Source organism: Elaeis guineensis, chromosome 15 (genome assembly GCF_000442705.2).
Source record: "Elaeis guineensis isolate ETL-2024a chromosome 15, EG11, whole genome shotgun sequence".
Lineage (NCBI taxonomy): Eukaryota > Viridiplantae > Streptophyta > Magnoliopsida > Arecales > Arecaceae > Elaeis > Elaeis guineensis.
In genome coordinates this window covers 71,234,494-71,246,801 of record NC_026007.2, presented here as the reverse complement: position 1 = coordinate 71,246,801, position 12,308 = coordinate 71,234,494, and the positions used below count along the sequence as shown (strand labels likewise).

Here is a 12,308-nt window from a genome sequence, read left to right as displayed (position 1 = left end):
TAGGGAGATCCTGGGTAGTTAAGTAGGGCCAAGGATCCTAATTAGTAATCTTCTTGCTAGTGCTCTTTGTTGAGGTCTTGGGCTATTACATTTAGTATCATAGCCGACCCATCCCATGGCCAATGTGGTAACAACATGGGTCCTTTTGGGGCTGATCACGGGGCAGTCATGGCATTTGTAACTAAACCCTTCCCTTGGTGAGGATATCAAGACTTAAATTAGAAGAGCGTGTGAGGACTTATATGGCCGTGTGTTTACTGTGTTTACTTACATTAGCCGTGCATTAGGGAGGTCCTAGATACTTGAATAGGAAAGAAAGTTATGGCTAGTCTTTTTGGGTATGGTCTTGAGTTATTACAAATGATATTAGAGCCAACCTAGCTTATAACCATATGGCTAGGGGTTACTATAGCACGAGCCCTTTTAGGGCTGACCATGAGCTAGTCATGATGTTTGTGATCGGACCCTTCCTTGGTGAGGATGCTAGGGTTTAAATGGGGGGAATGTGTGAAAATCCATCCAGGTGCTCATTTAATTTCACATCCAATATATGTTAGGGATGTCTTCGGTACTTAAGTAGGGACAAAGGATTCTAATTATAACTTCTGGTTAGCCCATTAGGGCAAGGTCTTGGGTTGTTATAGCATACCCATAATATTGCAGTATGGACTGGGAATGAACTGATAAGTGATAACTAATATGCACTTTGTGTTATTGGGATAGTTAGAGGTGGTCTTAGGCTTACACTATATAATGTAGCGGGTGAGAATGGTTGTGTTAGATTGGGTTTTAGCATGTCAATCTTGTCTATGAAAGCTCCATTGCCCGAAGTTAAACTTTACATATCAACAAACAAAATACTAGATCCAAATTTGTTGATAGATTAATTATAGGTTGATCTAGACTCAACTTGAGGGAGGAGATATAGGAGACCAAAAATAGAGGAAGAGATAAGAGAAAGGGTGGTGAAAGGTGATAGGAGCAATGTGCCTAAGAAGGTGGCAAGGTTTGTGAAGATTATAAGTAGGGTCAGTAGATAAGTATTAAGATAGGATGGTGAGGAGGATGATGGATGGAGGGGAGGAGGGAGAGAAGGAGAGGGAAGAAGGGAAGGAAGAAGCAAAATGTAGTAGTGAAAGATGCTAACAACTAACAAGATGCTTGGAAATAGATAGGAGACATAGATCAATGGGTCGTGGGTTGTTGTAAAGGTCATGGGGATAGGCCTAACAACTAGGATGAGTTATAGATGAGGGTGAGGACTAAGGAGGGTGGGTGGAATGAGGAAATAGAGGGAGCATAGGGAAAAGGAGAGGGGATAAGGAGAGAGAACAACAAAGAGAGGGGAGAGGAAGCAAAGGAGAGGATCAAAAAGGAGGAAAGGAAGGGAGAGGAGGGGTTGGAATTATTTTTTTGAGTATTATCAAGATTGTGCTGGTAGTAGGTGGATTGTGCTTGGTTAGTAGGTTCAGGCTAAATTTGTTAGTCAAAGTTGAAGTCATAACCAAAGTTTGACTTACTTTGTCTTTAGTTCTTATAAAATTGTCATTTAATCATGGCTTGATTAGGATAGCTTGTTTGAGTTTAGTGCAAATATAACCTTAGCAAATTCAATTTATTGCAACCAGTAGAATTTATTTTGAGACATCACGTACTATAAGGGAATTTCCTAGATTATAGCTTTTTGGAAGTTAGTTGTAATAAAAGAATTCTTTTTCTTGTGCTATGCATACATTTATGCTTGTAAATTTCATACTGAACTGACCGGACTATCAGGTTCATAAAATTCTTACAAAGTTTAGCCCCATTTGATTTTGGCTAGATGTTTCAAGCAAAACTTGATCCAACCTAATGACTTCAGTCACATAATGTTTGGAAGCTGTGTACTTGCCTAGTTTGAAGTGCAAATCTGGTGGATGCCTCAAGAGATTTATACCCTTTAGACATAAATGGAAAGTTAATGTTTCCGATAAGCCCAAATCTTTGGTTGGATCAAAATATTGGGTAAAAAAAAAAAGGAGATCCATGGGAATGAGGATGTTTAGGTGGATGCATAAAAAGTAGGAAGGATATGGGTAGTAAATTTGAGGAATCCCGACGAAGGAAAAAGAGAGGGAGAGCTGCAGAACAGAGTTTGTCCATGGGCGATTTGTGCCAGAGACATTTCTATCAGGACTATTTCTTTTGTTAACAAAGAGATGTAGAAGAGGATTGGTTTTGATGGAAGAAGTAGAAAGGGGGCTTTAATGTTCCAGGATTTGGCCTCCCACAAGGTATTGCACAACAAATCTTGTTGACCTGATAATGGCAGTGCAATTGTGAAAATAATTTGTTTTTGCTGATTATATCTAGATTTCACCACAATTTATTTTTGACATTTTATTGAAATTTTGCACACCTTGTAAGGGTTATTCCGGAATGCTTCATGAGCTAATATCTTGTTGAAAATTGTTGCTAGTTGCAGACCACCATATTAACCAACCATATTGGGACTTGGGAGGTTGTTAAAGCTCCTGATGATGGTATTTACAGATTCCTATTGGTTATCTTTTTTTCTTTTCTTGAGAATGCATTTTTTTACCTCATACAACAATTAGATGCACCTAAGAAACTCCTTGAGGCTTATGCAGAGTCCATGTGATGCAGCAGGAGAGGCTTTTGTAAGCCATGTGCCTTACACTTATCGACCTTCTATACACTTTTTTCAGTTGTTCCCTAACTAGTTGAAAATGAGGGACAGAAAGTTAAACTATTTTTGCAAACATATTGTGGTTTATGGACCTACATGCCAGACTGGAATATTGTACTTTTGTAAGCTGTACAGGAGCATCAGAACTAATGTCAATCTTTTTCTTTGATATATTTATAATTCCTGTGCACTTGAACTGCTCTGGTTTACAAACTCATCAATGTTTATATTGCATTGAGCTACAAAAATGACAATTATATCCTCCATCTTGTTTCCTTTTCCCGCAAGACTTTTTATTTTTATAAATGTTTATCGCCTAAGGAGGTGAGTCCATGAAACCTATTCTTATGCCTTGGGGCGTATTTCTGACCTTATTGGGTCTTTAATGGTTTGCCTTATTTCTTTTCCATATTAATGCTACTTTGATTTTAGCAAGTCAAACCTTCTTCTTCTTGAATAACAAGGATCTTGCATCTCCTGTTCATGTGACTATATAATCTCTTTAATCCAGTGAATTTTTATGTATTTTGTTCTAACAGTTTTTCAGAATTTACCTTCACCATTCTCGTATTGATTTGTTTGGTGCATCAGGTGTGATCAGAGCCTTCTGCTCGCAACCTTGTCTTCACGTTCCATACAAACTCGTGAAGGAAGTATTGTTAAAGCACTTGACTGTGCTGCTGCTGCAGCTAGTCGTGATGCTTTAGCTAAGACTGTATATGCTCGTTTATTTGACTGGCATGCCCCCTTCATATTCCTTTTTCCCTTTCATACTGTTTGGTTTCTTACAGCTGCTTATCTGTCAACTGCTTTTTGCAGGCTCGTTGAACATATTAATAAGTCTGTTGGACAAGATGTTGATTCTAGGATACAGATTGGAGTTTTGGACATCTACGGCTTTGAATGCTTTAAAAAGAACAGGTCATGAATGATCAAAACCTAGTTTAAACAGTAAACTATTAGTGGTGTCTTGATGTTGTACACAATAATAGCATTGCATCATTTTCTTTTGATGATTAGAGATGTGAACCTATATATGCTATACAATTTTTGTCTTGCAAAATGTCATTACTTATCACATACTGCTTTTCGTCTATGTTGTCATTACACTTATCTTTCTAGCATGAGTTGATAGTATGGTGTCGTGACATTTAAAATTAACATGTCTATTTACATTAAGTCCTAATCTTAATTTAAAAAAATATGATAATTATCTGGAAAATTCTGCTGATTTCATGCAATGGGCACCAAGTTCTAGTGTCAAGGAAAATCAATAACTCTCCAACAATTAGCAAAATAGGAGGAAAAGGCCAGAAGAGATTTAGATTAATCGAATAACTCCGGCAATAAGCCAAACTCCATTGATTCTATGCTTTCGTGTGGCCTTTACAAGTCTGGCAACATTCGTATTGGACTTCAAAACCAATTTTGAGTGATAGGTCTGGCTGGACTCTTGGAGGCTTTGAAACCAACTTTGACCACTCCACTTCCCTCCCGATCCCCTGCCCTCTCCAACTTCCCCACCCCACAGGAAATATGAAAAAAAGGAACCTGAGAACCTAATTTACAATCAAAGTTCATCTTCCATATAGTAGTAAGATTGTTATTTTATTCTTAAGTTTGCAATTTACTGGAGCAGCAATGTTGTGGCACCCATGTATAATAAAAAGGTGATGTACAACATTGCTCTTATATAGAGATTAGAGGAACCAATCTTATGATTTATTTTATTAAGTAATGGTTGGCAATTGAACATAGATAAGAAATATTACAACAAACTCAGATAACCAATTTGGATTAATGCTTGAGAGGTCAAAACAGAGGCTATCTTCATACTTAGACAATTGAAATAAAATATAAAGAAGCGTAAAAAGTCTGCATTTGCTCTTTAATAAGGTTCGCCATCTTGATACCAGACCCCATATTGGTATAGTGATACCATCCTATTACTATATTGGTACGTCTAGTATGGGGGCTGTTTCGGTGTACCAGCACTTGGGATGCCCCTATACCATGTAACGGTATGGTATGCACCAGTACTGACCTGTGCAGCAAATCATGATCTTTATTAACTTTGAGAAAACTTGTGATCGGGTGCCAAAATGGTAATTTGCTGGGCTTGAAGAAGGATATTCCTAAATAGTTCATTGAAATAATTGAAAATATGTATGCTAGAGCTTTGACAAGTTCAAAGTTTTGTTAAGGTACAAGAAATGTATTTCTATCCATGATGGATCGATGCTAAGTCCATATATTTATTAATTATGGATGACCTTACGCCTCATATTTAGATAGATGTGCATTGGTGTATGCCATCTGCAAAAGATATAGTGTTGGTTGATGAGGAAAGAAGGATACAAAATTCTAAATTAATTTCTAGGAAGAAAGCTTTCCAGGACAAAGTCTTAGAAATTAGAGATGAAGATGAAGTTCCAAATTAAGATCAGTGTGCAATTCTGCAAGAGTTACCATAAAATGATAACTTTTGTTATTTGATGTATTATACAGAATAATAAAGACATAAATGAAGATATATATAGTAGGATTAGAATTGGTTGGCTGAACTATGGTGCTTTTTGGGTATTACGTTACCAACATATACCTTATTGACGTAAAGAAAAATTTTATAGAACAAAGAGGCTTGCAAGGTTGTATGGCTGTGAATGTTGGGCAATAAAGAAGATTTAGAGAAACAAGGTAAATTTAGTACAAATGAGAATGTTAAGATGGATGTCTAGTCAAACTAAAATGGATAGCTTGAGAAATTAGTATATTAGAGAATTGTTAAAGTTGCATAAGTTAAGGACAAAGTGATGGAGAATTGATTTATATAGTTTAGGCATGTGCAACAAAGATCTTAGGGGGTTCTTGCAAGGGGAGGTGCTTTAATTTTTGTTAAAGGAAGTAGGTGGAGGGAAAGACCTTGGATGACATGGATGATCTATATGTTGAAACAATTTTACAAGAGTAACTTACATATCTTATAGCATTAAAGGTGATCTATATGTGTTAAATTTTTTTGGCTTGGCTCATGGTGCAGTATGCCCATATCTGTCATAAGTCATAACAGTTGCAAGGTAGGTGGTTAATTAGGTTTCCTATTTATGTTTATGGGCTCTTTAAGCTTTGCTGGCTATTTGGATATTTGCCGGTTTCTATTTCTCTAATGTTTAGCTAGAAATTTAGTTCAAGTATCTTCCAAACATGTAGATATGCTCCATGCATGTTGTTGTTGAATCTTCTTGATTATATTGGAGCTATATTGTTATGTTTTACAGTGATATCATCTCTTATTGCTTGGCGGTAGCCTCTCTTACTCTGTTCCCTCCCTCCCTCTCTATTGGTGCAAATTGTCTCATGATCTCATTGCATATGTGGCTTTTCAATGAACTGAAAACATATTCCTTTGCCTAGTTTTGAGCAGTTCTGCATTAACTTTGCTAATGAGAAGCTTCAACAACATTTCAATGAGGTGTGCTATGATCAGTTTATTTTATCTTTTGATGACTCTGCTGTCCTATCCTTAGTTTAAAAGTTCCTTGATATTATAAGCTACTTTATTTTGCTTTTTGTTCTTATTATAAGATACTTTATTTTGCTTTTTGTTCTTTTTTCAGCATGTATTTAAGATGGAGCAGGAAGAATACAAAAATGAGAAAATTAATTGGAGCTACATTGAATTTGTAGATAATCAAGATGTTTTGGATTTGATTGAAAAGGTTTTGCTTTCTCCTCACTTTAAAGCATATTTCCAATTAGTTCTCATTCTGATTGAATATTCTTGACATATATTTTATTAAATTTTCATTGATCATGGCTTACATGTTCTGTTTTTTAAGGATAACTGCATAGACCTGTCTGTCCTCTCTTCAGTCTCCAGTAATTTCCACTTTTTCTCTATAAGATATATCCTATTATTATTTTATATAAATTTGTTTTTTTCCTATTCTTTTGCTATAACATTTCCATCTGCAAAACAATAGAGCAAAGATACTGGTGAACCAAATGAAGCTGTTTGGGTTACTACATGACTCAGTACAATGGCTCTAAGGTTGCTTTAAGCCTGCTGGTATAAATAACTTCACCAAAGTTAAAGACTGTACTGAAGATTCATCTAGACATGCATGATATTGAAACATAGACACTGGTTGAGGCAATTTCAGCTAAGTCATTAGATACATGAGGATATCTTATCTTAGTTCACATATAAGGTATAACAAGCTGATTTCTATCTGTTGAATTTGATCTATGATATTTGCCAGTAAAGGTGAGGAATCCAAATTCCTCAGGGTGACAACTTAGTAACCACATCTCAATATTCAGATGAAAAGCTCTGAAAGCTTCATGTTAATCTTTAGAAATAGAATTTTGCAATGTCATAAAAACTCTCTTTCAATTCATGAATAAAAAAAATGATGCCCAAACAATGTCCAAACATTTATCAATTGATGGAATCACAGGCAACCATCAAATAATCCTCCCTGATGAATCAGTTGCTATCATCAAATGTATCAATTACTAGTTTTAGTTACTGAGAAGTATTTATTTTTGTACCTTAGATTCCTTTAAGAAGAGTAAATTGGGTGGTAATATATTATCCTAAAGGACCTAAACACTAGGTTTGCTGTGTATCATTTTTGCTTTTTTAATTAAGTTGCATAGATATGTTGCTTGATGGACATAATTTTAAGTGCTTTCAATTGAGATCTGAACACAGAACATGTACAACAATGAGCGAATTGGAGGCAAACTTTGGAAGTTTAAACTTAGAAGTAGCTTCAAGTCTAATAATACATGTCAAGGATTTATCCTCAACAACAGCGACTTGTCTATTCGGTTCATGATTTGCTAACATTTACAGATGCCTATACTTTGTTCAGTGCACAAGTGATGCCAACTGACAGGATGGCATTGCCAGCTGCCATGGAACCTTGACCTGCTGGATTTCTAAGGCATATATACAGAATACTTCTAGAAAATCTTGGCCATTAGATTCAAAATGGTTCTGGCAATCCCTACAGTTATTATGTACCTTTTATTCTGAATATAATGGCAAGAAGTTGCATATCTCATGTAATCTCTATTTATTATTTTCATTTATTTAAAAAGAAAACTGGAAACATGTTGATATTAGAAAATTAACCTCAGAGACTTTTTACATATGTAGTCCACTCTCATATCATTCATTTACTCATTGTATTCTCAAAAGTCTTAGGGGAACATTTGACTCATGCCGGTTCATCATCTTTCTGCAGAAGCCGATTGGAATAATTGCCCTCCTGGATGAAGCTTGGTAAAAATTAAATTTTCACCTGTATCAATTTTTTATTTTTATGAGAGTTATAAATTGACTTTGCTCTAGCTCTGATTTTCAGTATGTTTCCAAAATCAACACATGCAACATTTACAAGCAAGTTGTTTCAAAGCTTCCGAGCACATCTGAGATTGGAAAAGCCAAAGTTTTCTGAAACAGAATTTACTTTGTCTCATTATGCTGGAAAGGCATGTTCAATGAATCAATTATGCTAGTAAGCAATAAAAGTATATATTAAGGTTTAGTCTGATAAACTGTGAGTTGTCATTCCATCACAATTTTTTTAATTGTAGGTGATATATCAAACAGATTCTTTTTTGGATAAAAATCGAGACTATGTTGTTATAGAACATCGCAATTTGTTATCTTCTTCAAAATGCTCTTTCATTTCTGGGCTTTTCGCTTCATTGCCAGAGGAACCATCAAGATCTTCTTACAAGTTCTCTTCAGTTTCTTCTAGATTTAAGGTATTCTTGTGCAGATCTTCAGGTGATTTTTTTTTTCTATTATAATTTATAAGATTGGATTATGTCATGTTAAGTTTCTGAATTCTGTGACGGGACTTATCGTAAATTGCGATGAAGCAACAGGTTACCTTTAAGTTGTTAGTTCGTGAAACTTTGACATTGGGTCTCATTCCTTCACTCTTAAAATTAATTATAAAATTGCATGATGACCATGTAATTGGAAGTACTGCTTGAGTAAACAGATGCTTCCAGCAGAAGCACCTTTTTTAAACAATATTGTCATGCATGATATTTTGTTATACCATTTAACTCACTAGTAAGTATGTCCTTAGTGAAGTCATTTTGTTTGTCTGCTATATAGATTTTCAAAATTTTGATTGAAACAGAGAGAGATGGAAACTTAACAAACAAGACATTTGAAACTCTTTGTTTTTTAATTTCCTTTTTGCCTACAAGCAACTAAATTATGTTGCTCTTTTATATTTACAATTTCATTGTCCAAGAGTTTCTAAAATCAATATATTATGACATTACATATTGGAAAGAGGGTTAGTTAATATTATGTTTTTACAAGAAATGAATGAACTTAACTGTGTAAAGGCCTGCTTATGAGTTTTTGTTTCACTACCCTTAATCTCAACTCAGATAGTACCTGCAAGGTGATAGATTGTGCTTGGATAATGATATTGCTATAGCAAACATATCTTATTCTCTTGTGCTACATCCCATTGTTTGCATGCAGTTTATATCTGTCCTCATTTGTGAAAATATTGCCCTTTGTAAATCACTGATTTCCTAGTTTTCATACCCAATTATTTTACACATTAGATTTTCTATACTTGAGTTGTTTCTGGTCTCTTTGGAAGTTTCTTGAGTTAATAGTGAATTTTCCAACAGACTGTTTTTGGAATTTATTACGGTGTAAACCAAAAAGTATATATTTGGATTTTGCACAAATGTCAATAATGATTGCTGATTTTTATGGTTATTTTACCATTTTTAGATATACTCTCAGAATTACATTTTTTCCTTAAAATAATTTAAATATTCTTCAATCTGTTGAGCTTTTTGTTAAATTTATGCCAATCATCTACCTAGTTATTTCTTTTCTTCCTTTCATTTTAATTCTTGACGCTAATCTACACTACAGTGCATGTAATGTACACTATTCTATGCCAGACCTTCATTTATCTTGATTCCAAATTTGCCTTTACTTGTCTTGCAATGCCCTTACTAATATTATTTTGCCCACATTTTAATTTGCATTCCAATTTCACTATCCTCCATGGCTAACTCTTTTATATTTACATATTAGCCCTTTCATTTCTGCTTCCAAGGACATTTATGTTCTAAGCCTTGCCGACATTCTGACCTGAACCATCTTGCTCGCCACACTCACTCTTTCACTAGGACTAGGGCTTCGTGGCCACCCTTGCTGCCAATGACAACGACAACGACAATGATGGACCAACATGCATCCCCTCTTTGAGTCTCTCTCTCGTACCTCTTTGTTATCTCCATTCCTCCCTCTTTCACTCTCTTTGTCTAGGAAGCCCCTTGCTCTCTCTTTCTCGCTTGCCTCTCTTACTAGGGCTAGGTTTTCATTGCTACTATCACCAATGATGACAACAACACTGACAGAGTGGTACACATCCCTCTCTTTTTCATTCTCTCACCCTCTCTATTCTCTCCATTATCTCTCTTGCTCACATCTCTCTCCCCTCTCACTTGCCCTCCCAATTTGAGGAAGCCATCCTCTCTCTCTCTCTCGCTTGCCTCTCTTGCCTCTCCCTCTTCTTCTCCCCTATCTTCCTCCCTTCCCTAGTTCCATTGCAGCTCAGTATAGTATGTACCTATATCATATCGAATTGGTCGTTGGCAGATACAATGCCTGATACCGATTCGGGAAATCTTGATTAGGAGCATTCTATGAAGTTTACCATAATTTGATATTAACAAAATTGTGGTTATGATATGATTGCTAATGGATATACTTGACACCTACAAGTGGGTTGAAACTTGAAAGCCTTTGATGTTGAAATATTCTAAAAATTTTCTTCTTGTTTCTTCTATACTTTAATCTTGAGCGCCATTATAAGATATCTCAGGAATTGTTAAAGGATCTTCTAGCATTGGCAATTTTATGGAAAAAGGTTGTAGTCCTATCACCTTCTTTGTTCCATACTTCCATTTGGCTCTTGATCTTTGAGATCAAAGGACCTTTTCCTTTGCTAGAATTACTTCATATCATGGTTTATTGTATTGCCCCATACCACCTGGTATGGAGCATACCATATCGTATCGGTACGTTGTATCATCCTATACTTACATTGCCATACCATACTGTACTATCAATTATATACCATCATTATAATAGAATTTTATCGATATGGGATCCGATACTGAGATGGTGAATCTTGCTCTATATTCCTTTCTCAAACTAATTCTCTCATCTTTTTCAACTTGTGTAAGATCTTTCGTTTATTTAACTCAATCTCATTCTTCTGTGACATCCAATAGTTTGGAATTTTAGGAGAAGCAAGTTTTGAATATGCATTCTTTCCAATATTTCAATTCAAATATTGGTATTGGAGTTTTTTGATAATGGTGGCTATTGCATCATTACTTCTATCCAAGGAATGCGGAACCATCCCGGATTGCTTGGTTTGCAGCATTTCGAGCCATGCCAGTAGTGGAATGGGATGGTTCCGGCATTCAAAATGAAAAATTAGAGGGGGAGAGGGAGAACAAAAGAGAGGAAGAGAGAGAGAGGAGGGGAGGGAGGGAGGGCCGGTGGAGGGGTTCCACCCTCTGAGCGATTGAAACGGGGTCATTCTATTGCTCGAAGGGTGGAGATCTTCCTCCATCCCTCCATATCCATGTCCTCTTGCAGCCTCCGTAGCCCTCCCTCTCCCTCTCTCTCTTTTCCTCACTCGTTTCCACTCCCTCCCTCTCCCTCTCTCTCTTTTCCTCTCTCATTCTCCCTCTTTCCTGCCCTTTTTGCTATGTCAATATGGGCCCCTCCAATAGCCCTCCCTTTCTCCCTTTCGCTCTTCTTCTCTCCCGTTCTCCCTCTTCCCCATCCTTCCTACTATGTCAATATGGGCTCAATACGAAACGATATGGAGGCGTACCAAATCATGCCGCTGGCCAACTCATCCCAGCTTCAAAACCGGCACAGCTAATCTTGCTTATATCGAGAGACATCTATGTCTTAATAACAAGTGGTCTCAAGCAAGATTTTATGTTCCGATAGGACCGTGGGCATCCCTACTGTCCCTCCCGTTCATGTTAAAAAACTCAATTGAGACTCCAAAACCCATCCATACAGGCAAATGAGAAGAAAGAGGAAAGAAAGAAAGAAAGATGAAAAAAGAGAAAAGTGAAAGGAAAGAAGAAGAAAAAAAATGAAAGAAAGAAAGGAAGGGAGAACATATACCTGTGACGTCTCTTATCATCGAGGTCCAAGCATGGGTGAAGGTGAAGTTTTCGAGCTCGGAGGAGAGACAGCAATGCAAAAAGATGGGCGAAGGTGAGGAAAGATCGAAACAAGGAGATTATATCAAACCGAATAAATGGTTCGAAGTTCGAATTGTGCTGATAGCTGATTGGTACAGTTTGGCATGCCCCGAATCAGCTAGTTCGACATGGTTCTACCTTCCTTAGGGGATCTGCACATGAACTAGGTAAGGCATTTTGAATAGTATTTGGGTATAGACCATCCTATTCTATGGAGTGTGGATGGATGGAAGAAATCTAGTTTTTCCATTAGAGGGTTATATCTATTATTACTCCATGTGAAACATCTTTCAAGTGGGAGGTCAATAAGATTTTTTTC

General features: G+C 36.4%; 1 protein-coding gene across 1 annotated transcript in view; it reads left to right on the top strand.

The window, feature by feature from the left end:
• LOC105058836 (protein OPAQUE1-like) overlaps positions 1-12,308 on the top strand; it is a 130,382-nt gene that overhangs the window by 8,441 nt on the left and 109,633 nt on the right. The window contains exons 9-15 of the mRNA XM_073249198.1: positions 3,281-3,427; positions 3,509-3,610; positions 6,104-6,161; positions 6,307-6,408; positions 7,945-7,982; positions 8,065-8,191; positions 8,297-8,470. Coding sequence (XP_073105299.1) covers positions 3,281-3,427; positions 3,509-3,610; positions 6,104-6,161; positions 6,307-6,408; positions 7,945-7,982; positions 8,065-8,191; positions 8,297-8,470 — 748 coding nt within the window. The remainder of the gene's footprint in view (positions 1-3,280; positions 3,428-3,508; positions 3,611-6,103; positions 6,162-6,306; positions 6,409-7,944; positions 7,983-8,064; positions 8,192-8,296; positions 8,471-12,308) is intronic.